This window comes from Loxodonta africana, chromosome 8, assembly GCF_030014295.1.
Source record: "Loxodonta africana isolate mLoxAfr1 chromosome 8, mLoxAfr1.hap2, whole genome shotgun sequence".
Classification (NCBI taxonomy): domain Eukaryota; kingdom Metazoa; phylum Chordata; class Mammalia; order Proboscidea; family Elephantidae; genus Loxodonta; species Loxodonta africana.
In genome coordinates, this window is record NC_087349.1 from 22,155,841 (window position 1) to 22,182,935 (window position 27,095).

Sequence of the window (27,095 nt, forward strand, 5' to 3'; positions counted from 1 at the left end):
TTACAATAGAAGCCTTCTGTTTAAGTAACTTTGCACAGGTTTAATTTGATTCAGCAACTTAGTCTACTAATTAATGCATTGTAGGAAAGTTAAATATATTAGGATGAATTTGTGAAGGCGATAATTATAGGAGAACTCTTGAGGCACTGTAATTACTGTAAAAATCTTTGATGGCTAAATAAAGTGCTGCACTCAGGAAAAAAAAAAAAATACCCAAATTGAATTTAGAATGATTAGCCTTATTGTTTATGTTTAACATAGCGCTTCTAGGCAAAGGGGGAAACTTGGTAAACAAAAGTCAGGATTTTTTTTTTTCTTTCTCCTTGGGAGTGTGTGTTAGTTTTACTGTTTTTTAGTTTTGATCTATGAAAAAAATGATTATTTAGGCCCCAAAGCCTCGTAGTTTTTCCTTTTTTGTTTAAACAAACTTTGGTGATCATTTCAGCATAGGTAATATTGTTAAGTAGGACTTTTTTGTGGTTGTTGTTGCAAGAAAAGTATAATCTCTACAGGGAAGAAAGAAAAATATTTTTTAGAAAGTTTGGAACAAATGTAGATTTAAAAAATGCAATATAAAATAAGGAGTAGATTCCTTATACTTGTTTTTACAAGTTTATATATATTTTTAAAGTTTACCTTCAATAACTGTCCCTTGTATTAAGACATTTAGTGTATATCTAAAAAAAAAAATGAGTATTAGTTTTGGATTCAGATTCTAAAGCAGAGTACTTAGTTTGAGTGCTGAGTAGGTTAAATGTGGTTTCATAATCACAGGCTTTCATTTGTGGGAAAACTTGAGATGAAACCATCCTTTAGAAGTCATTTACTGTTGTATACTTTTAAAAACAAGGTTTTATTGATAAACTCAAAAGTGATCATTTATTCCCATTTCTCCTCAGATAACTTCAAGTGATGTACGAAAAGGTTTGGAGTTCATTTTTGTGGAAAGACTTTAAATTGGTGTTAGAACCACTAAACGTCTTCAAATGGTACTATGAGGAAAAAAGAGAAAACCATTTTCATAAATATTCAACTGTAACTGCTGTTTTTGACTAAATAACCATCTGACCACTTGTCTCTCAGGCCCTCTCTGCCTCTTCCAGCATTTTCAAGTAGCTGTGACATTACATACCATCATCACAGTCCATCAGCTAACTACCCTTGACCTTGTGCATTTGGCCTACCGTTTCTAACAAAAATACTTAAAAGCTTGTTGTCCAAACAGTTTGTTGAGTAAAGTAATCAACAACCTGAAGAAAATATCACCACTGGTGGTTTTTAATTGACATAGACTTTCTATCATAAGGATTTTAGCTTTGTTCCACTTTATTTGGCAAAATTTTCATCTGGATTGTACAGATATATATATTTTCTAGTTAGTATATGACGAACAAAAGGCAAATTAGTCTCAACACATTATGAATATTTAGCTTACTAAATATTTGTAATTATTTTCACATCAATTTATTCCTAACTTATTCTCCAGCACTTAAGCGTTTGAAAGTTTCATTCTAGAAAAGATACAAGAAAGTTCCAGTTCATTTTCATGCGTGGATCATTACATTTTTCATTTGTTAACATCTGAGCTTTTTGTGAAAATTAAGCATTCCCCTATTTTTCTTTAAATTTTATACACAAGCACTTTAATGATAGATGCAACTTAATTTTTCCAGTTTCTTTCTTTTTTTTTTTTAAAGACCACACATTTACTAATGTTAATATGAAGGTAATAAATAACTTACTTATGTTTTATAGATGCAGACAATCCATGCACAACCACTTCTTATAATACTAGTTTATTTCCTTAAATATTGCTAAAAAAAGATGGGGTAGAAACCCTGATTTTTTTTTTTTTCTCCCAAGAAAAATCTTAAATGACCACTTTAATATTTGATTCCTACTGTAAAACTTGGAGAATAATGAATTCTTGTCCATTTTTATAATCAAGATTTTAGGAAAAACAGAAGTCCATCTATCTTTATGAAATTTTGGGCAGGTTTTTGTGTGTTAATATTTTGTACTTTTTAGGGAATATTTTATTTTTTAGTAATTTGTGTCAAATTATAATTTTAAAAGGTACAGCAGAAAATATAGCATGTTTTTATATAGGTTCATTCCTGTATTTAGGAGGGACTCTGTCCATCTTATATACTTTTTGTATAAAATTTTTAAATGTTGAAGATCCACAAGGTCATAATAAAATGCTTTTATAGCTAGAAAAACATTTACCCTTCCTAGTGCTTTGCACTAAAATATACTGTGAAAGGAAACTAGAAGGACTGTAACTTAACTGTTGCTGGAAATGTTCTCTATTGAATGTACATGCTCTTGTTGGAAAAATGTGCTATATGTGATGGAAATAAACCAGACTCGAAGTTATTTCAGCTAAATGTGCTTCCACAAAGGTGCATTGGTTGAAACTTAAATGTTTTATTGTCAAATTTAAACTTATTCAGTGACTCTGAGCAGCTACACTTGAATTATATTCTGATAGTTTTATTTTTAAGAATTAGAGTAATAATTTCTCTTTAATTTAAAAGCAGATTTACTTTTCCACATATGGAAAACTTGTACTTATAGGTCTAACTTTAATGATGAATAGCGTAATATATTTAGGGAAGTAAATGTGTAGGTGGTATTCCATTTATAAACCATCTTCATCAGTTGCACATTATTAAACCTGTATGTTTGACTTTTGCAAGGTGTTATCTTTTATGCATTCCTACACACAGACATATTCCAGAGAAATTTTCCAGGTTAAGTACCTATAACCAGTGAAAAGGTAGTATTCCTTAGATGTTTGGGGGAGCTCTTCGCTTCATCCTCTCTGTATGTCAACCTTTTCCTCTCTGCTTTACTTGTTAAATATTGTGGGAAAGAAAGAAAACTGGTCTGCTAATGGAGGAGGGGAGCCCAGTTGCTGGAATTCCCTTATTCCCCTCATCTTTTTCCACAGGGCTGTTCAAAGCGTATCTCCCCTGTAATAACTCTAGGGCCCCACAGATCTGGAATTTAGAGGGAGGAAATGAGCGTTCCAGAGACTGTCAAAAGATTTCATCTGGGTCATATAGAAAAAAATAGCACTTTGTCAGGACTTGCCTAAATTAGAAGTAGTTATAGAAGTTAGGAATATTTTTTCGTAATAGCCAGATTAATGGATCACGGCAGACAAGAGTTAGAGGCAGTGGCATTACACTGGGACTAGTTTAGGAAGGTAAACAAGTGATTATTTGTTCTGCCTGTTCCTTTCTGGTCTTCATCCTTACTTTTTGGTTTTATTTTGGCTCTTGAGCACTGTCAGTCATCTCAAAGGCTCAGGTTTGAGGCCTGAGAAATTTGTGCCAGCAGGTTTTCTGCGCGTAGGCTAGGTAAGCAAATGTTTATATGCCTTTTTGTTGTTGTTGTAAGGAGGGGTAGTTAATCACATAAAGAGCCATCGCAAGTTGTTTATTTGTATTAAGGCCTATTTGTGGTTATAAATTATATCCACCCTTACTGCGGTTTGGTCTAGTGAGAATTTTCTTTATGGAATTCACCTTAATCTAATAGACTCTCCACTCTTAAATGTGATGAAAGAGGAGAAACAACAGGTATAGCTTGCACTTCATAAGTTTAGATAGTATAAGTGAGAACTGGGTGAGATACGGCTGACATTGGATAGGTGTTCATTAGAACACACCAAGTGCTTGAATACCCAACAACTACTTTTTTGGTTCATAACCTCTTTTTTCCTCTTCACTCCTGGCTTTAAAAAAGAAAATCTTTGAAGAATGTGCAGATTACAAATCCTTAATATTTAGCCTGGTTTTGTATAGATGAGCAAATTTTTTAGTTGACAGATTGCTTTTATTGTTGAAAATACCTCCTCATTTTTAGGAAAATGTGTTTGTTATACTGCTTTCTGGTTAATAGGCTGTTCTACTCAGTTTGCTTTAAAGACCCTGTGGAGGCGTAGTGGGGAGCTTTGTGGTTTTACTATGACTTTAGGCTTGGATAAAAAGAGGCATTACCCCATAGGTATTAGGGCATGTAGGTATGGCGATAGTCACAGTAGATACCAATTCCCGTTGTGAAGTTGCAAAAGGTCTTTTCAGAGAGCATGGCCATTGAAAATGATAGAGACATGCTTTTAAAAATTTACAGATTTGGCCTCCAGGTTTCCTCTGGCACAAGGCCTTAGTTTGATTTGTGTAAGTTACTTTTCTAATGGAACCCATATTCTAAAAGGATTATGGTTTAGCCGTGACTCTTATAGTTGATCTGAAGCCTAGTTCTCACGTATGTCAAGTATGATGTTGGCTGCAGTGTTAGAATACTGTACTCTGCTAGTTTTCTCCCTCTCTGAAGGAAACCTTAGGATTGAAAGGAGTAAGGATTTGCAATGTTAGTTGTTTCCTGAACTATTAGGCACATGGTAGAATGCAGGATAAAACAAATTTCCATTAACTTTTGGCCTTCCTAATTTTCTGAATTCATTTTTCCTCTCTTTTATAGTTTGTTTCTGCACCCGTTTCTTCTGACTTCTGAGCTTCCAGCTCTTATCTTACCCTGTTTTCTCTTCTGGTTAATTAATAGAGATCATTAGCACCAAGATAACTAAAAACTTGTTTTAGGAGGAGAGCGAGAGGGTAGAAAATGGCTAATTTCCTCCTGAACCTTTATTGCTGCGTGCTGGATTTGGCAGGTTTATTACTCGAGCGTCCTTTTCTACATGTTGCCATCACTACCACACAACAAGGAGAGGGGAACTTAATAAAAGACCTTAGGTGCATCTCGTGGGGCAATGCCCAGAGTTGGAGTTTTGCTGTTTGTGCGCACTTAGCAGAATTAATTTGCTTGGTTGTATATTTTTGAGGTCAGGGACTGTGTCTTGATAATTTTGTATAGTGCCTAGCACTCCTTGATGTATACACAGGCACTTTAAATAAATGTTTGATAATGACACTAAAGCAAGTAGTGGCCTTTTCCATCTCAGAATTGTGCTGTCACATACTTTGAGACATTGGGTCTTTATTTCATTGATACTGACAGATTTCACTTATTTTAGGAAATGCTACCAGTACCAGGATGAAAGTTTGTGAAATAAAGAGGATTCTTAGTAACAGCTAATAATAACGAACATTTGTGGTGTGCTTTTTGTATGCCAAGCCCTCTGCTAACTTTTACATGCATTATGCCCCTACTCTTACCAGCAATCTTCTGAAGGAAGAACTGTTACTTATCTCTATCGTGTAGAAGAGAAAATTGAAGTGAAAGAAGTTCAGTGATTTACTCAAATTTACGCAGCTAGTCAGTTACAGAACTGAGACTTGACACTAGGTCTGACTCCAAAGCCTGTGCCCTTAATTAGTACAACCTTCTCTTTTACCGTTTGCAAAGCGTGTTCGTGGCATTACCCTATTGGTAGCTTAGTGTAACGATCTGGGACTAGATTAGTTAGTGAGCATTTTTGGATTCACAAATTACTTCCTGTGTGATCTTGGACAAGTTACTTAAACATTCTGTACCTTAGTACTTTTATCTATTAAATGGGATATTTTGAACCTCAGAGGGTTGTTTGGAGAATAAAATGAAAAACTACGCGTAAAGCCCTTAGAACAGTGCCTGGCATGTGATGGTAAATGTTAAATATCCTTACTGTAAGTGATTGTGCATAGCATATTCAAACGTGGAACTGTATTACCTACTAAAGTTTAGATGGAAATTTGTACATTAAAATAGAGAACTTTATTGTTACACATCAGATTTTAACTGCTGCTTTTGCAGTTAATTGGGACAATGAAGACAACTATATGGTTATGTGCTACCAGTTCTCTTCTAATCCAGTATTAGTAGTTCATCATTCCTAACTCACACTTTTCATTTATCTTGAAAAAGGCGTTAGGTGGCACATTCATTATAAGTTAGGCTTTGTTTTAATGGTTACTTACTAAAAACAGTGGATAGGAGCCCTGGTAGCACAGTAGTTAAGCACTTGGCTGCTAACCGAAAGTCAGTGGTTCAAACCCACCAGCTGCTCTGTGGAAGAAAGATGTGGCATGGCAGTGGGTTTTGGGTTCTTTGCCAGAACGACCCCTCTGTATCAAAATTCATATTGCTATTTGTCCTGCTGTAACACAAATATTCTGTTACTTTTGGTCATGTGTAAAGTATCTTCATGGGACAAATGTTATTTGAGTAATATTGCTGAAATATTTCTATAAAACAAAAGTAGACATGCAGCACTATTGAAAAGAAAGCATTCAGTTACGAAAAGAATGAATTCTTCAGGAACACGATTTAGGCAGAGTCGGGAGTTTCTTTGGTGAACGTGTTATGAAGAGATAAGAAAAAACAGCACTCATCACAAGTCGTGCCAGTGGTTTTCATTAGTGGCAGTACTCCAGATTTCAGCCGGGCCCACATGTGTTAGATTATCTGCCAGGGGAGCTTACCCACACACCGGGCTGTTCGTGATCTTGCTTTATAACGATAGGGTGATGATTTTTATTAACGATAGGGTGATTTTGGAAATTTTTGTGTTTAGGGACTGGTATAAATTGCAGCACCATAGAATCCTTGCGTCTGGGTTTGGATATCCTGGACTTCAGAGCTAGTGCTGAGGTCTCTACCTTGGTTGTGCGGTGTCTTCATGGTCCTGATACTCAGTTGCTTGTGTCAGGCGTGTGGAGCACATTCCTGGCATACAAAACATTTTACTGTTTAAGCAATAGAATGATGCAGTTAAAAAAAAAAAAAAAACCAAAGTAACACACACAGACCTACTTTGGATGCTTGAGTAGCAAGAATTTGCCATCTACCTGGGTGTCCTGCTCGATATAATCTCCTAACACTTTCAGTACAGGAGCATGTAATAATGTTACATTCAGATGAGAAATTATTACACCAAAATGAACCCTGAGCGCATAGAACTTTCATTACAACTCAGGTGTTGAATATTGGTTTTAATCCCTTCTATCTATGGGATTATTTGGGAAATAAACTCTCAGAAATGGAACTGTGGCCTTAAAAAAAAAAAAAAAAATTAAGTCAGGCTTTATTTCTCAGCTGTGCAGAAGTATTTTTTTTTTAAAAAAGGTAAGATCTTTCTTGGGTAGATAGGTGCTTTGGTAGACCAGAATCCAAAAATGGCTGCCAGTTATGATTGGTAACTTTTATTTTGGATGAGAAGAAAAAGCAAGGGGTATGTTTCTTTTAGAAAAAAATAGTGAAGCACTAGGAACACAATGTGTGTAGTGGTTGGATTACATGGGAAAAAAATCAACTTTGAGGGATAAGGATTTTTATGTAGTTTCGTTCAATGTTTGACATCTAAGTTGTTAGAGAGAAAGGTAATAGTTTTATATAAGCTTCTATAGGAGAGCAGCCACGTCATTTTCATGCTCTTTGCTCATCGGATATTTATTGAGTTCCTTGGAATGCAGTGTACTGGGCTATTTGTAGATGTTTGGAGAATTTCTGAGCTGCATTCTCCTTTCCTTTGTATGGGCAGGCTTGGTGGTGATAAAATATAAGTCAGTGGAACTCTCATAAAGATAGACAACTCAGTGAAATTTATAAGTATTTTTCAAGATTTAGATCCTCAAGTTATACTATCTCAGAACATTTTCATAATTTACCAACTTGCCAGTTCTTTCCCGGCCATCTTTATTGCTGTTGCTTCTTGTGATTCTAAGAACAAAATCACTTATATGCCAGCGAATTCAGATGCAAACAGTTTTACACAGAAGAGGAAGAAACTTTTACAGGAGATGGTTTTGCTTTCTGTAACTGCCTTGGGTCTCTTTGTCATCTCTAAGCGCACAGTTGTAAGGATACCGGAGTTGTTCATTTTTAAGGTTTAGGATTCTACTCTGAAGGCATTTCTCTAGAACACTTAATTACCCAACCCACTGCCGTCGAGTCGATTCCGACTCATAGCGACCCTATAGGACAGAGTAGAACTGCCCCCAAACAGAGCTTCCAAGGAGCACTGGGCGGATTTGAACTGCCAACCTCTTGGTTAGCAGCTGTAGCACTTAACCACTACGCAACCAGGGTTTCCAGAACAATTAGGGTGAAGTAATATGTTGTCTTTGAAGAACATGCTACAAGGTGGAAATAAGACCCACAATGCTTGGATTGCCAGTCACTACAGGCTTGCCATGTCAACTAATTGCATATGCACCCATGTGTATAAATATTTTGCAAGGCTTATTTTGTTGCAAGCAGAGTTGTACTTGGTCATTAGTGAGAGGAGGTTTATTATAAGGCTGTATGTGGGGGAATAAGGGACATAGAAATGGCCAAGTCTCTGAGAATCCTGGTGTGATTGTTCAACCCGGCTTCACCATACAGATTTCAACTAGATGTCATGGAAACTGGGAAAAAGGGAACAAAAATCAATGCGATTCTAAGGACTGCTCTTAGCAGCTGGAGTACTGCTTCTCTGCTGCTGTTGGCCCTTCTCGGGTTTTGTTTTCACCTTTTTTTTTTTTTTAAACCAGTTGCCACATGCTGTATCTTCTCCCTATGGCTGTAATTGCCTCATTGCTTTTACTGCCTGCTTCTCTGTGTCTTTCAGCTACTTTCCCTTCCCGTATAGCTTGAGTTCAGACTCTGTAAGAGAAGGTCTGATTGGGTCAGTTAGGTACATTCCCTTTTGGTCATGGGTAATCATGGTGGCAGAGTCCAGTGGCATAAAACATGATCCTGGACTCAACAGAAAAAAACCTTTTGATGGGGATCTTTTAAGAAGGGTGAGGAGCCCTGGTAGTGTAGTGGTTAAGTGCTCAGCAGGTAACAATGTTTGGCAGTTTGAACCCCCCAGCCGCTCTGCAGGACAAAGATGTGGCAGTTTGCTTCCATAAAGATTATAGCCTTGAAAACCCTGTGGGGGCAGTTCTAATCTGTTCTTTAGGGTCACTATAGTTGGAATCGACTCAACGGCAATAGGCTATGAAGCCCTAGAATGTAATAATCTTTTCAGTAACACATTTGTCTTCATTTTTAAAGATGATAAAATTGAAGGCAACCTAGACGGTTAGCAGGCTAGACTGTTAATGCAGAAGCAATATTCCTTTCTGTACTGAGAAAAAGTGAGAAATAATGTTTCGTGATCAGCATCTGTGGTTCCTTTTCAAAATTGCCTGGCATCATTTTCATCTTTGGCTTTTTGTAGATTCTTAGCCTGAAGTTTTCCCTCAGAAAGAGCCATTCCATTTCCTGCAGCAGCACCTTAGACCATTCTGTCAGGTGCTGCTATTTCCAGACACCCAGAATTACGCTGCACAGTTTGAGATGGTGATTTAGCGCATCCTTGAAGTATTGCTCCTGCTTTTCTCCTTGGGCTTTCCATGTTTGGGCTTACTTTGCGGCAGTGCCTGAGATCCTGTCATTGACTCCTTCGGCGACAGGCACTTCAGTGTCCATCACGTGCTTGGCACCATCGCATTCTTAAGGGGAAGCAGAGTCACACAGCAGTTAAAGCAGGGAATTTTAAGTTACGCAGACCTGGATTCAAGTTCTGCCTCCTTTATTTATTAAATACGTGGTTTGGGGAACTTAATCTTTCTAAGATTCAGTTTTCTTGTCTGTAAATTGATATTAGAAACTACCTAATAGGTTGTGGGAATTTTTAAAGATTTAATGATATATTGTATGTAATATACTTAGCACAATGTCTGGCTCAAGCAAGAGCTTAACGAGTGTTTATTACTACTGTTGTAGTGATCATTAAAGTTGGTTATCATTTTGCTGCTGAAGTACTTTCTTGAAAGCGCTTAGTTTCTGGTTATCTTGCTTTGCCATTTGATGTCTGTTGCCTTTTTGTTGGCATTAATACAGCCGTTGAATGGAAAGTCAGATGGAACATCTGTGATAAAGCCATGGTGCACACCAATTTATTAAGTTCGAGCATATCATTACTCTATGGGCCTTTAATCTATGCTGGAGTTTGATGCCATTTTTGACAGCATCTTTTGCTCCTTGTTTAAGAATTTGTTGATGGAGTTTTTTGATGTAATTTTTGCTAATTTGTGATTACTGTTTTATTGAACAGTATATCATTTTGAGTAGTGAAATTCAGATTTCAGTGTTTTTGTTGTTGTAAGCGTTAGGCTGTGGGTACATGGACACGTTCTGAGCACCTTACGAGCTTGAATTCTGTCTTCTTTTTGTATCAGCAATGCTTTGCAGTGTACCTAGCACGTAACAGGTGCTAAGAGAGTGTTGAAGGAAAGAAGGCAGGAACATGACATCAGTTAGCTTCAGCTTCACTAGCCCGTAATCTGTCTTTGCTTGCATTTCTTTTTCTGTTACCTTATCTTCTAATCTGTATAGCTTCGCTATCTGTGAGCTCCTCCTGGTTTCTTTTGACTCATGGCTTCTCTTTCCTGTCTGCCTCATGTGATGCTCCTGGTTTCTGCCATTGCTGCCAGGTAATGGCGATAAATGCAAACTCATGGGAGTGCTGTGTTGATGGTATACCCTGAAAAGTACCTCATAATCAATCACACACTGTGTGGGTGTGCAGTGAGTGATTTTTGAATGATTCTTTCTAAGATTAAAAAAAAAAAAAACTTACTGTGAAACACAGCTCACGTTACACTTCATGTTCTATTCGCAGATCCCAACAAAGCAAGCATGCAGTCGTCGATTGCCTCCTGTCATTTGTGTAATTGTAAGAATTGGAATTGGTTATTACTTCGTTTATCCCATTCCCACATTGCCTGCTTCAAACCTTTCGTCTCGTCCTCAAGCCTCCAACCCCATTTTTTTTTTTTTCTTGGTAAGAGATAACCTTGTCTATGTCATGGCAAAGGTAGAGGATATTTCTTCACGCTTCCCTTGCACATCAGGATTATTTTTTGTCTTTTGTTCCTTTTTTGGTTCTTTGGAGGAAGAGGTATCCTTCTTTTCCAAGTCTAAGACTTCCTCCCTTGCCTGTCTGCTTCTCTGGACTTTGCTCAAACAACCAGTCCTACCACCACATCTAAAGTCTCCCCTTTGCACTCTCTCTCTCCCCCTCAGGCTCGAAACACTTTCAGATCCCTTTCAGCCAAAAACAAACTTCCCCTCCATATTACCTCCAGTCTAGTTTCTGCCGTCTATTGCTCCTTTTACTGCTAAACTTCCACACAGTTCTCATACTCTGCATTGTAACAGTCCAGTTACTTGTCTTCTCCATTGGACTGTATGCTCTTCGGAGATCTGTATCTTGATCACCACTTATTTCCCAGGACCTAGAGCCTGACACCTAATAGACGTTCAGTATTTGTTGAATGAATGAATGGACAATATAGAGCCACTGCCTGCACTTTCCCCCTCCCATTCACTCCTGAACCATCTGCAATTCTTTTTTTTTCCTGCCCCTACATTTCTACTAAAAGCTTAAAGGTCATTAATGACCACATAAATGCTAAATCTAGTGGCTTCTCACTTTTTATCACACTTTGACCTCTCTGCAACCATGAATGTTTATAAATTTAGCATTCCCAGGGGTTCATGGTAACTTAGGTATAACTTAGTTACCTTGGGCCAGTCTGAGCATAGTATTGCGTCTGGAAGAAATAGACAAACACAGAAGAAGGTACAATAGTCCTCTTTACTGAAATCCTCTAAGAAGGTGGAAATGTGGAGTTATTAAAGCTCAGCAAACTTTTATTAGTCTTCTTTATCAATCTCTCTTCCCAAATCCTTATACAGCTTGGCAGCTCTCCCTCCCTAATCTTCTGTCTGTAGCACTTCCCCAAAAGCCTTCTGTAATCTTTCTTCCCCAAACCTTGTGCCCCCTTTTCCCATCTTCTGGATCTCTTATTTTCTTCCAAGGATAACTGCCTTTTCTAAATCGAAAGGTCCTGAAGGGTACAGATAGTTTGTGCTGACTGTTAAACTAATGGTTGGCAGTTCAAACACATCCAACAGCACTGTGGAAGAAAAGCCTGGCGATCTGCTTCTGTAAAAGTTACAGCCAAGAAAACCCTCTGGAGCAGCTCTACTATGTGACACATGGGTTGCCATGAATTGAAATCGAATTGGTGGCAGTGTTTCCAGTTTGAATCACTTTAACCTCTCTTGGCTTCTTCTAGTCTTTTCTTTACCAATTACCCTGCTCAGCATTCTAAACATGCAGGAATATTCTCTTGATTTTTATCTGGTTTGCCGTTACCAACTGTCTTTGCCGGATTTTACTTAAGCTTAAAGCTTCAGATCAGACATTGCTTCTTCCAGTGAGCGTTACCTGACCTCCTAGGTTGGACTGGGTTTCCCCCATTGATGAAGTGCCCCATCAGTAGCTGTATTGAAATTAGTATTTGTGTCTCTGGTAGGCTGTACATGTCCTAAAGGTAGAAATCCTGCCTTCTCTTGTACTCCTAGCATCCTGCATAGTACCTGGAACATGGTGGGTGTTAGTAAGAGTTGATAAATGTTTATTGAAGGGTTGCTACTGTGAACTTTCTCTGATAATTCTCTTGCCACTGGCCTTTGTTACTAGGCCTTTAAATATGGATTCAGGCTTCTTAACGGTATTTTTCTTTCTGATCTCTTCTGCTCCCACTTTTCACTTCTGTGAGGATGACCCTACACCTCTTTTCTAGCCCTGGCTTTTCTACTGATTATAAGACCATTTGTTTTCAAAGTTGCACATCACACACCTCCACATGGATGTTTCTTTAGTGTCTTAAATGCTGCTAAAACCCAATAAACTATACTAACCTTCCCTTGCTAGCTTGTTCTTCCCTCTGTGTTCCCTGTTTCAGCTACCCACACCCCTCACCTCCCTAGGCTAATGAGAAACCTGGGAAATACCTTAATCTCTTTCTCCCTCTTACATTCTTTGTCTAATCAGTAATCCTTGCCTATCCATCTGCCTCTGAAGATTTCTCCCATTGGACTCCTCCTTGCCATCTCCACCTTTAATCCTCTTGTTTAGGCTCCTGTTTATCTCTTACCTACATTGTTTCCATAGTTTCTTAACTGACCTCCTGTCTAATTTGTCTTCCATGCTGGTGTCAGAACTGGCTCCCTAAACCACACATCTGTTGTTACTGTATGTTTATTGCTTGACTAACCTATTCTCCTTCAGGTATCAGTTTTTAAATGTCGCTTTTAAAGACAATCTGAAATACATCTCCCTTGTAGTTCTGTTTCATGTTCCTTTCCTTATTGTTGTCTAATACAGTTTGTAATATGCTTAGGTTTGTGCATTGACTTGTTGAGCATCTGTTTCCCCACTGGAGAGCTTTATGTAAGGGACAGGGGAGCTATATGTAGATCCTGTGGTTAGCACAATGCTTGGGACACAATAAACCAAAAAACCAAACCCACTGCCATAGAGTCGATTCCAACTCACAATAGTGCTTAAAAAACACTTGTTGAATGAACAGATGGACAAAAGCTTATCAGTGCAGGCAGACAGGAGACAGCACGGGCAGGGAAGTTTCAGGGTCCTGGAGTCTAAGTTCTCATGGTCTGTGGTCCATAGTTCTAGCTTTTTGGAGTAGTACATAAGCTTTTACCTTCTGCCTTTTGCGTTTATTTCCCTGAAGATGGCAGTCAACAATTATGTTACCCCACAGTCACTCTTTATGCAGGTGCTGTGGATGCCTTCTTACCAGAAGATGGAACCAGGTTTGATGATGAATCAAAGCATTTTACTGTCATACTTGGTTCATGGAGTAGCTTGCATCTCTGAGGAAATTTTGTGGAGTAACAGGTCACTAGATCCTTTTTGTGGTCTAAAAATGATCTCTGGGCATTTTCTCCAGAAATCTTTTTGGGAAGGATAGGTCTTAAGCTGGGGCTTGGAATAATTATGGCTCTATAGGATCGGGCACTCCTTAAGGTCAGAGGCCTCATGTTATATGGAACCTTCAGTTTGTCATTTATCCGGCATCTTAGGAGCTCATCTATTTAAATTGATTTTTTTCAGTTAACAGCAATTGGCCCAAAAGTTCTAAAGCTTAAACAACAAATCAAAATTTGTTCACCCAGAGTCATCAGGAATGGGTTAAATTTGAATCATTTGGACTGAATAAATATAAATGAATGTCTTCATTTAGTTCACGGGCAAAATGTATTTGGCCTTTAAAATTTTTTTATCCATCCACTAACACACATTTATTTATCCATCCACATCTAAACAACCGTATGCCAAGGACTGTACCAGGTATTTAAGGAGTTAAAGAAAAATAAGACTTGTTTACTCTGAAGATATGTATTCTAGATTCTGTTTTATGTCTTCCACCTGAGCTGCATAGTCAACTGTCTATGGGATATTTTCATGTGAATTCTCATTCACTTCTGTCTAAAACTGAACTTGTCTTCCACTGAAACCTGTACTTCCTCTTAGAGTACCTTTCTCACCAAAAATGTATAGTCAGCTACCTGATTATTCAAGTCAGAAATACAAGAGGCATCTTTGGCTCCTCCCTCTCTTTGTACCTCTACCCTCAAGACACAATATTCGTTCTTCCCTTAGTCTGCTATTTCTACTTCCTTAACATCTCTTGAATCTGCCTACTGCTTTTCACATCCACTGGCCCTTCCTGAGTTCAGTCACCTTTTCCTCACGCTTGTACTAATATAATAGATTTCTAACTGATCCTTCTTCCACTTTGCCCCTCCTGACCCAGAGTGATTTTTCTAAAGCCCAAAATCTTGAGCCATGCTTTGTCTTTCCCTATACCTGTTGCCTCAGCTTTGAATGTCCCTCGTATTATCCATTTGCCCCCCTTTCAGGGCTCACCTTCTCTTAGAAGCCTTCCGTGTTTCTTCAAGGCAAGATTAGATGTCTCTTCAGTGTACTTCATCTCTTTTTATCAGCTAATTACCATGTTTGTGATGGTCTGTTTATTTGGACCTCCCTACCTAAATGGAAAAGGTATTTACTGGCAGGGCTGTGTTGTATTCATCCTTGTATGCTCAATGTCCGGCAGTGCACCCAGTACGTAATATATTGTCAGTAGACGTTTTTGGAAGAAATGAGTTTTGGATCGACACTGTTGCTTAAGTGATTTGCAGAACTGGTTGAGGAACATGCCAGAATCAGTCTTCTTTGCCCATTATTTGGGAAGGCAATACTCATTTATGTATTTAACCCCTAATTTAATTTATCCTCTAAACACACACTTTCATACTTGGAACACATGCCTGTAGTAATAACCAGTGATGTTGATAAAGTATTTTTTTCATATTTCAGTTCATATGTTTATGAATTCTTAGTTAACTTTGCTGCTAGTTGAACTGAGTATTTGAATGGCTGTTAATATGAATAAAGTTGGCCTCTGGGATGACTCTTGCCATATTAATTAAAAAAAAAAAAATCATAGGCTTATGCTGGTGGTACTCAAATGTGTATTTTAGTCCCGAAAAAGAAGCGATTTGGATCTCTTTGGAGAAGGGAGTATTTTGGGGCTGGCCTTCTCAACTTTTCTGTAGAGAGAAGTTACTGAATTTCCTATAACATTATATGTACACATATAAATTGATATTTGTTTTACAAAATAAAGAAGTATCTGAAATGCTCTGAACACATCAAATCTTTTTTTAAATGTAACAGAGCCCTGTTGGCTCAATGGTTAAGAAATCAGCTGCTAACTGAAAGGGCAGCAGTTTGAGTCCACCAAGTCGTTCATTGGAAACTCTATGGGGCGGTTCTACTCTGTCCTGTAGGGTCGCTATGAGTCAGAATCGACTCGACGGCATTGGGGAGAGGGGTTTAGTATTTAGAGGAGTTGTGTAGTAAGTACTTTGGTAAAACCAAGACTTCTTTGGTTATTGTTGTTGTGTTGTTAGGTGCTGTTGAGTTGATTCTGACTCATAGCAACCCCATATATGACAGAGTAGACCTGTTCCTAGGGTTTTCTTGGCTTTTATCTTTATGGAAGGATCCCTGGTGGTGCGGTGGTTAAGTGCTCAGCTGCTCACTGAAAGTTAGGGGTTCAAACCCACCAGCCAGTCCACGGGAGAAAGATGTGGGAGTCTGCTTCCATAAAGATTACAGCCATGGAAACGCTTGGGCAGTTCTACTCTGTCCTGTAAGATCACTCTGACTCCACGGCAACAGGTTTTAATCTTTACAGAAGCAGATGTCCAGATCTTCTTCCTGTGGAGCTGCTGGTGGATTTGAACCATTAACCTTTCATTAGCAGTCAAGTGCTTAACCATTTGCACCATCATGCTCCTTCTTTGGTTATACTAGTGGTTTTTTAACTGGAAATATGAATTAGAGTCACCGGTGAAATTTTGGAAAACTATGGATGCCTAGGCTAAGTCCAGGTTTATATATCATAATTCCTGAGGGTAGGGTCTACGCTTTTATGTATTTGCTACAAATTCCCCCAGGTGATTTCTTGGGCAGTCAGAGCTACTTGGCTGTATAAGCCAGAGCATCTCAAACGTTACCATGCATAGTAGTCATATGGAATCTTATTAAAACAGATTTTGACTCAGTAGGACCAGGTGGGGTCTGAGATTTTTCAGTCCTAACAAGCTTCCATTTGGTGTCTCCACTGCTGATCTGTGGTCCAGACATGGAGCAATCACCCTGTAAATCATAACCCTCTACACTTTTTAAACTCCTCCCCCCCCCCCCGCCCTGCCCCAGTGGAGCATACCTTTCCCCTCTTCTGTTTATTTTGTAAGATGAATTTCTTGGGCTTCAGATCCAGTCTAAAATAGTTTTGTTTTGGATATTCTCTTTTATTAAAGTTTCAATACGCAGAGGACCAGCCTTTGTCCTTCTCTTCCATGACCATCAAGTATAAGATAAGCGTGAATTTGAAAGTAATTTCTCATTTCCAATCTTCCTGTCAGCTGTAATCCTTTGAGGTCAAACAAAAGACAAATACAGGTAGAAGCAAATTCAGAGCAAATTGCCTCTTAAAAAAAAACAAAAACTCAACCCTCTGAAGATTGAAAATGCTTTATTTGTATGATGTGATATCGTTAGGAGTAAGCATGCTTCTCAGTTTTTAAAAGGCATTAACCGGCAAGTGGTTTTGTTTTTTTGTTAAATAATTTTTATTTTGCTTTAAGTGAAAGTTTACAAACAAGTCAGTCTCTTACACAAAAACCCATATACACCTTGCTCCCAGCCCAGTGCCGTCGAGTCGATTCCAACTCATAGCGACCCTATAGGACAGAGTAGAACTGCCCTGTAGAGTTTCCAAGGATCGCCTGGTAGATTTGAACTGCCGACCCTTGGGTTAGCAGCTGTAGCTACACACTCCCAATTACTCTCCCCCTAATGAGACAGTCTGCTCTCTCCCTCCACTCTCTCTTTTCGTGTCCTTTTCGCCAGCTAACCCCCTCCACCCTCTCATCTCCCCTCCAGGCAGGAGATGCCAACATAGTCTCAAGTGTCCACCTGATCCAAGAAGCTCACTCCTCACCAGCATCCCTCTCCAACCCATTGCCCATTCCAATCCATGTCTGAAGAGTTGGCTTCGGGAATGGTTCCTGTCCTGGGGCAACAGAAGTTCTGGGGCCATGACCAACGGGGTTCTTCCAGTCTCAGTCAGACCATTAAGTCTGGTCTAATGAGAATTTGGGGTCTGCATCCCACTGCTCTCCTGCTTCCTCAGGGGTTCTCTGTTGTGGTCCCTGTCATGGCAGTCATCAGTTGTAGCCAGGCACCATCTAGTTCTTCTGGTCTCAGGATGATGTAGTCGCTGGTTCATGTGGCCCTTTCTGTCTCTCGGGCTCGTAATTACCTTGTGTCCTTGGTGTTCTTCATTCTCCTTTGATCCAGGTGGGTTGAGACCAATTGATGCATCTTAGGTGCTTGCTAGCGTTTAAGACCCCAGATGCCACTGTTCAATTGACTTAGATGTCCCCTGAAACCATGGTCCCCAGACCCCTGCCCTTGCTACTCTGGCCTTCGAAGCATTCAGTTTATTCAGGAAACTTCTTTGCTTTTGGTTTAGTCTAATTGTGCTGACCTCCCCTGTATTGCGTGCTGGCTTTCCCTTCACCTAAAGTAGTTCTTATCTACTATCTAATTAGTGAATACCCTTCTCCCACCTTCCGTCCCTCCCCCCTCTCGTAACCACAAAAGAATGTTTTCTTCTCAGTTTGAACTATTTCTCAAGTTCTTCTAATAGTGGTCTTATACAATATTTGTCCTTTTGCAGCTGACTAATTTCACTCAGCATAAGGCCTTCCAGGGTCCTCCATGTTATGAAATGTTTCACAGATTCCTCACTGTTCTTTATCGACGCATAGTATTCCATTTTGTGAATACCGTAATTTATCCATTCATCCGTTGATGGGCCACCTTGGTTGCTTCCATGTTTTTGCTATTGTAAACAGTGCTGCAATAAACATGGGTGTGCACATATCTGTTCGTATAAAGGCTCTCATTTCTCTAGGATATATTCCAAGGAGTGGGATTGCTGGATCATATGGTAGTTCTATTTCTAACTTTTTAAGGAAGTGCCAAATCTATTTCCAAAGTGGTTGTACCATTTGACATTCCCACCAGCAGTGTATAAGTGTTCCAATCTCTCCACAGCCTCTCCAACATTTATTATTTTGTGTTTTTTGGGTTAATGCCAGCCTTGTTGGAGTGAGATGGAATCTCATTGTAGTTTTGATCCGCATTTCTCTAATGGCTAATGATCGTGAACATTTCCTCATATATCTATTAGCTACCTGAATATCTTCTTTAGTGAAGTGTCTATTCATGTCTTTTGCCCATTTTTTAATTGGGTAATTTGTCTTTTTGCAGTTGAGTTTTTGCAGTATCCTGTAGGTTTTAGAGATCAGGCGCTGATCAGAAATGTCATAGTTAAAAACTTTTTCCCAGTCTGTAAGTAGCCTTTTTACTCTTTTGGTGAAGTCTTTGGATGAGCATAAGTGTTTGATTTTTAGGAGCTCCCAGTTATCTAGTTTTTCTTCAGCATTCTTCATAATGTTTTCTATACTGTTTATGCCATGTATTAGGGCTCCTAACGTCCCTATTTTTTCTTCTGTGATCTTTATCGTTTTAGATTTTATATTTAGGTCTTTGATCCATTATGAGTTAGTTTTTGTGCATGGAGTGAGGTATGGGTCTTGTTTCATTTTTTTGCAACTGGATATCCAGTTATGCCAGTACCATTTGTTAAAAAGACTGTCTTTTCCCCATTTAACTGTTTTGGGGCCTTTGTCAAATATCAGCTGCTCATATGTGGATGGATTTATGTCTGGCTTCTCAATTCTGTTCCATTGGTCCATGTGTCTGTTGTTGTACCAGTACCAGCCTGTTTTGATTACTGTGGCGGTATAATAGGTTCTAAAATCAGGTAAAGTAAGGCCTCCCACTTTGTTCTTCTTTTTCAGTAATGCCTTATTTATCTGGGGCCTCTTTCCCTTCCATATGAAATTGGTGATGTGTTTCTCCATCTCATTAAAGAATGTCGTTGGGATTTGGATTGGAATTGCATTGAATGTATAGATCTCTTTTGGTAGAATAGACATTTTTATAATGTTAAGTCTTCCTATCCATGAGCAAGGTATGTTGTTCCACTTCTGTAAGTCTCTTTGGTTTCTTGCAGAAGTAGTAGTTTTGTTTTTGACAGACTCTAAAATGAAGCTTGGCTGGTGCATATGGTTAACGCACTTGGCAGCTATTTGAAAGGTTGGAGGTTTGAGTCCACCCAGCGTCATCTTGGAAGAAAGGTGCAGTGATCTACTTCTGAAAAATCAGCCATCGAAAATCCTGTGGAGCACAGGTCTACTCTGACACTCATGGGGTCACCATGGGTTGGAGTCAACTTCACAGCAACTGGTGTAGTGTTTAACGGCTCTCATCTGGTGGTTGGGTATTTTTTAAAGTAATTTTTTTTTCCAAAGCCTTCTTCATTGTGATTTTTAACTTGATATGTTCAGTATGTAGGTGGAAATAGTTTTATAGCCTTTAAGTAACTAAATTATCTTTGCTACTAAGAGTTAAGATTAATCTGCACCTTACTGGGGTTGATCATAGGACTCTAAAGGGATGCTGGGGATATGAGACATAACAAGAGGTTTGCTGATACTATAGTTGTTTTAGGGGCTGTGGGGTGGTAGCACCTAGATTTGTTTACCTGTTAACAGATGCATAGGTGGTGCCCTAGGCATGCAGGCAAACAGGTATTTGCTAAGGTTGAATTGACCCAGATCCCATTTTAGCCTTTTGAGTGATGCAAGCCTTTGTATCACATGTTAATTAAAGTGTTTATCACTTGTAGGACCTGTTGTGTTTGAAATGAGCTATGTATTTACCTTTTAAAGATTGAAGATTTCAATTGAACAAACTTTAATTGAAAAGAAGATGAAGTTGTTTAAAAGTATCATCTGGGGACAGATTGTAGCTTTGGCGGCTCAGTTGTTAAGAGCTACAGCTGCTAATCAAAAAGTTGGCAGTTGGAATCCACCAGGCACTCTTTGGAAACCCTATGGGGCAGTTCTGCTCTGTCTTATAGGTTTGCTATGAGTAGGAATTGACTCGACAGCAATGGTTTTGTTTGTTTGTTTTTTTGGTTTGGGGACAGATTAATAATAATCAAGCATTTATTTATTTATTTATTTACTTCAGATTTCACCTGTCTTAGGTTGGCTTGCTTCATTCATTCAGCAGACATATTGAGCTCCTGCTTTGTGCTAAGGCCCTGAGTTAGGTGCTGGGGTTACAGAGATGAGCAACACAGTTCCTGCTCTCTCAAGTGCCCTGGAGAAAGAACACATAATGACACAGAAGTAGGATATTAAGGTACACGGAGAGGTTGGGGGAGGCTTCTCATAATTCCTAAAGTCATTATTGAGTTGACTTTGAAAAGAGCTAGGCAGGAAAAGTTTCTAGGTACAGAGACATGAAACCACATGTAGGTTAAGGGAAGGAATATGAGAAGACAATTGGCCAAATTAGGAAAGCTCTATGTACTGTCAGTCATTTGAGCCCTATTTTCAGCGTTAGGAGCAGATGTTGAAGGATTTTAAAAAGGACTGTCTGATAGCTTGCAAGAGATTGTATTGCGGGGTAGGGAGACTGATGGCAGGGAAATCAGTTAGGAGCCAGTTTGTAAGTGAAGAACGATACAGGCTTAAACCCAGGTAAGGACATTGAGACTATAGAGAAGGATATGATAGTTACTTCAGAAGTGGTATTTTCTGGACAGTGGAGATAAAGAAGAAATCTAGTTTGATTCCCAGGTTTGGGCATTCTGGCTGGGCAAGTGGGTGGTATCATTCTTCCAGATGGAAGATGAGAGGAGGAGTACTTTTCCAGGGGGAAATGTAGAATTTGAATTTAGACGTGTTGAGTTTGAGGTGCTTTTGGAACATCTCATTGGAGATACTCATCAGTAGGAGTAGGATATACAAGGATGGAAGTCAGGAGGGTATTGCCCAGGGGCTAGAGGTTTAGGAGTCATTAGCATACAAGTGGTTGTTGAAGCTATAGATTTAGAGATTACCAGAAAGAGTAAATAGAGCCAACGTATTATACTACTACTCATATTCTTTTGGTTTATTGTGTAAGTTAGGGCAATGCATCCCTCTTTCCGTTTCTCATTTGGGAAATGATGCTGGCCAGCATTGATTCTCTGTGTGTGTGTGTGCATGTATAAAATATATAACATATATTTGATATTATCCTTAACTGAGAAGTGCTGGATAATTAAATTATAATTGGAATAGTATCAGGCAATATGAACTGATTTATGTGTCATAGAGACCTTTTGAGATGAAACCTATTTAAAAAGATTATTTCATTGTAATAGACCCAATCTAGGCAAGATTATAGGAGAAAGACACCTGGATAAAATCCAGGTAGAACCTGATATAATCCATGTGGCAAACTCAAGTGATTTAGTGTCCATAACAAAATTCTAAGGGGAAAAAAAAAGATGCTATTAAAGGTTGCACAGGTGAATGAAATATATTAATTTTAGCTTGCTGGGATGCAGTTTTTGGACTGGTGAATATTTAAAATAAGTTAATAAAAACATTTCCGTGGTCCTTGCTGATTTCTTCCAAGTTTTTTTAACCTCCTTTCTGGAGGGAGGGCCTAACAATTAAACTTTATCTTGCCATCAAGATAACCTTTAGAGTTCAAGTGGAAATTTTTGTAACCTAGAGACTGAAACGAAGCAGCTTTTTCACCCTACCCAGGACAATGAATGCTTATGAGGGTATTCAGAATGATTTTTTAGAAGTTAGCCCTGTTTGGGATTGAAGTCGGCGATATGATGGAGAAAGCATAGGTCTGTATACCCTTTGAGCTATCCAGTTTTTTTTTATTGACTTTTAAAATCTGCCTTTAAAGGGAAGAATTCCCTGGGAGACTTTGTGTGTCAAGTTTCAGAAGAGTAAATTTTATGGATGAGTTATGAACCTCTAAAAACTGGAGTCAGTAATAGAAATGCTGATAGGCCTGAACTAGGAGAGCTGTAATAAACCAACTTTGTGTTATTCCCTTTGTGATCTTGAGTAAAATGACCCCTCCCCAAAAGCTTTTAAAGTTTACATTCTAATGGTTTGAAAATGGTTTCTTTTCTTGTTATTTCATCTTTAACTTATGCAATAATAGGCATAAAAGACTAATATCTGCATCAAATAACACAAGACAACTCCTGTAGCGCTGAATTGTATTAAATCATAAATTTTAACCCATTTCAGATCTTCCCTTTTGAATAAATTTATTTAAGCACTGATTTTTTTTTTTTTTTTTCCTAGCAAGCCACTATATACCCAGTCACACCTCAGTAAATTACTAAGAAATTACTGATAAAGGTATTTAGGCTTTTGACAGATGGATTAAAAACAGTAGAATGGAGTTTTGGAATATCTATTTTCTGCATTCAAGGTTTCATTTATTTAGTAGCTTTCTTTATAGTTGTTGATATTCTTTTTTGTCCAACATTTTAGAGATAAATTTTGTTTAGAAATTTCTTACAAGATTTATCACTACATTACCAGTCATTCCCCTGCCACATACACTCTTTATCCATGTAATAATGAATACTCTGAATTTATTTTATATATTTTGTTGAAAATCAGCAAGTGGTTATAAATTATTACTTTAGCTTTTGCAACATCACTAGATCACTGAGAGATAGAGAATGGGCTTTTTTTGTTTGTTTTAATTGATATTTTTTCAGGTGGTAAAACCACAGTACTCTGTCAGCTTGACCCAATTAACAGACTTAATTGATGGAAAAGTAAAACCAGCATCTCTTGATCTCCTGGTTTGGTGTTTTTCGGGTAGAGCCAACACCTAAGTATGAAGTTTGTGGTAGGAAATAATACTAGGTTCCTGTAAGCAAATACTGGAAGAAGGTTGCCAAGCATCCTGCATAAATATGATCTTCCCACACCGTGGGGCCCTGCCCTATTAAAATTTGTGTCTAGATAGATACAAATCAATCTTGTATTTGAACTTGGCCTAGTCGCTTTTGATAAACCACTAGCATGTCATCACTGCTGTGTAGTTTTATATGAATCAGCTTGGCAATGCAGTGTTTGAAAAGTAATTTCTAACCTTTTTAGCCGAGGTTTTTATTTAGAGTCAAGGTAGGGTTTGTATGTCTGTCTTTAAAATTCTCTAATTAGCTTTTACTATTACTTTCATATATATATATAAAACATCTCTTTCATGTATTATCAACCCGTCATCCAACGTGTGTTTTTCAGATCTGATCTCTTCTTTGAGTTTTACTTGTCTGTTTCCAGCTGCCCATGTAACACTTATATTTCCTTGTTTATTCATTCACTTATTATATTTGTTAAACACTTACTGTGTGCCAGACCCAGACAGCCTAAAACTTAATATGCCTAAGACTAAAACTAAATTCATTATCCTGCTTCATTTTGCCTATTAGACAGACTTCAGGGTCCCATGTCTTCTGTGAATCTGTTCTTGACAGCTCCAACCCACGGTACCTCCTTCTCTGATGAACTCAACACTATCTCGCCATTTACTTTTCATTCTTTGTGTCATTATTGCATTATTATTTTCTTACATTGTCCCTATGATTGGACTCTATGCCCTTTGAGACCAAAGGTGGATAGCATGTAGGGTGACAAGTGAATGGATAACCAAGCCCGTCCCTAGTCTCCCTAGCCTCTCAGTGCCCACCAGTTCTGCTTGCTTGCTCTACAGTGTTCTCTTCATGTCCTACTTTTACTGGTCTGGGAATTCTCTTGCTCTCCTCTTGACTCTTTCTGGTTTTATTAGTATCTTCTCTTTATGAATATTGTGTATGATTCTTAGAGACTTTTAGGCTAATTTTAGGGGCAGAAAGATGTGACTTTTCCACTTCTTTCCTACCTCAGGATCCATTTTTAAATTCTGTCTCTTTATAATTAATTTTTAACATTTATATTCATTTATGCACATATGTATTGAGAGTCTGTATCTTCAAAACAATAGTTTGGATAGATAAAAAAGGAATTAACCAGATTTGTACTTTTGATAGAGAATAAAAAGAAAGAAAAGAAACATTGTCAAGTTCACAAATCTGAATTTTCTTCCAAGACTGTCTTTACCATGCTGCTTTGACAAGTGGGAATGGAGCAGGCAGAAGTGTAAATAATTCTTAACATCATGCTAGGTAATTCCCTGCAAATTAAGGCTTAGAGATTTCTTTCACCATTTACTTACTTCATTTCATCACCTGGCGTTTCGTATCTACCTTCTTTTGAGCCATAATCCTGTTCAATCATAGATGAAGACTCTAAAGACGTCGTGTAACCTCATTTTAAAATGGAGAGGATTGAGGTAAGTAATTGCACAAGGTCACACATGTAGTTAGTGAAGGAGTCAGGCATATTACTATTGTTATTTTTCGTAATCTATTTTATTGTTGTTGAGAATATACACAGCGAAACATACACCAACTCAGCAGTTTCTGTACATGCAGAGCTCTGACATTGATTACATTCTTGAGTTGCACAGCCATCCTCACCTTCCTTTTCTGAGTTGTTCCTCCCCCATTAACATAAACTCACTGCCCCCTAGGGTTCCTAGGAATATTATTTTAATAGGTAATAACATGTACATATAAAAAAAAAATTAAAGCAGTAGAAAAAGTTGTACTGTGAAAGGTAAGTTTTCTTCCTTCCCCATCTTGCAGCCTTTCCATTCCCTTCCCCACAGGTAACCAGTTATATTTCCTGTGCCTTCCAAAGTTGGGTTATTATATAACTGTATACGTTTCCCTTTCTTCTTTCTATTTACTACAGTGCCTGTCCTGTGGACAGTTGCTTTTTGTTAATGTGAATGAACAGAGTATTAAATTATTCTTATTTTCTGGGATATCATATTGTGTACCACGTGCAAAATAATTTAGTTTTTCACATTTCAGAAAGAAAAGGATCATGGTCATTGATTTGATGATAAATGTTGAATTTAGAAGATAAGTGAAATGTATATAGTAACTTACAACTAGTTTAAAGACAAAAGACAAGCTGATTGGGATATTTTTTCCATTTGAGAAAGAAATAGCCAAGGAGATTTTCAGGGAAATCATTTACCTTTAGACTTATATAAAAATCTTTATGATCTGTACAAAATAGTTCAGTATCTCAGGACCAGTAAAAAGCAATGATGTTATAAATATTAAAACACAAATATTTATTTTCTAATTTTTTTTATGCTCCATCCTCTTTTGCAAATCACAGAAATAATCTTGCATTTGTTTCTCAAAACAGTTTGTAACCATATGTTTCAGTCTCCTTCAGATGACTGATGGTCATCTGTGTAAAAAACGTGCTCTCAGTTTTCACCATTCTACCTTTATTTTGGCCAAATTGTTTTTTAGCTACTAATGAGACCTATTAGAACTGCTTGATTTTAGGTATTATGTACCAGATTATATCGCAAAAGACGACCCCATTAAAAAAAAATGTCCCCTGCCAAAAGGCCATGATAGGACTTACAGAAGTTAAGTATTTATCTTTTATTTGTACTGTAGAAAATTAGTAATCCTTTGTTCTTCCTAAAGATGGCAGTACCTCTCAATGTATTATTTACTGGGTAATTCTGTTTGAAAATAATATCAATTATAACTCTAACCACTATTGGCTGGAGAAAAATAATCAGACTAAAAGTATTTTTTCGTAACACTCTCACAATAGTTAAAATTTAGTCGTAGAATGCTGAAGTTTGTATCCTTGCGGTTCCTAGCACTACTGCTGCTTTCGCGTTTTTTATCTTCAACCCTGGACACAGGGTTCTTACTGCATTCTGACTTTGGAATTCTTGAACTCATGTTATGACCTTGCTGTATTTATAGTGATGTTATCAGAACACAAAAACTGACCAAAAAACCCCAAACAAAAACAACACCTCCAAATAATGACATAGTGTGTATATATGTGAATATCTGAAATGTTTTAGGATTTATTTTTTGGTAAAAGTTTGTATGTCCAAGTTCTAGTTGAACTTCTGTTTTTTGCTTAGGTGGCTAATTCTTTCAATAAGCACAATAAATACTTAGTAGTGCTGTTAAAAAAAAAAAATCTTCACCCTTCTCTCCTGTAAAAACCGAGAAGCTCTAAATTCACAAGGTGTTACTTTGGAACGTGGAGAAACAGTGCTATACGTTGTTCCTCCTTTTTCCATCATTTTCATTTCTCATTAAATGGTTATGTCTCTGGGGTATGTGTGTGTATGTATAAAATCACATGGCACAGTACTTCAAAGAAGGTGAATAGCCAGACGAGAGAGCAGGCTAATGTGGGCAGGCCTCTCGGGTGACTTTGACACGGCCACTACTTTCTGTGAATGGCCCTGATTATTGTTTCATCTAGAGAAGTGTCTGGGAGCTAGATCACCTAGAGAGGTGACTGACTGGGAGCTAGAGGACTGTGTCACCCTAACCAGCCTCATATAGATTCTGGTGTATAAATACCACAATGCCAGTTCTTTAATTTGTAAAGAGAAGTGGCTTCTGATGTTCCTGGTTCAGTGCATTTTCTCCCAGTAGGCAAATCTACATGGGAAACTAAATTATAATCATAAGACTGCAGGATGAGCATTGAATCAGCCCCCAGTGACCAACGCCAGCAAGTTGTGGTAGTGTGATGCATGTCTTTCCGTTGGAATGTACCTAACACTCAGATAGCCCTCAGTTTTCAGACGCACTCTA

The 27,095-nt window shown here is 38.1% G+C and overlaps 1 protein-coding gene across 1 annotated transcript in view; it reads left to right on the plus strand.

The window, feature by feature from the left end:
• The window catches only part of ZNF800 (zinc finger protein 800), a 45,397-nt gene extending 19,149 nt beyond the window's left edge, over positions 1 to 26,248 (plus strand). Inside the window, exon 6 of the mRNA XM_064289753.1 lies at positions 900 to 26,248. Coding sequence (XP_064145823.1) covers position 900 — 1 coding nt within the window. The 3' untranslated portion in view covers positions 901 to 26,248. The remainder of the gene's footprint in view (positions 1 to 899) is intronic.
• The last annotated feature ends 847 nt before the right edge of the window (positions 26,249 to 27,095 follow it).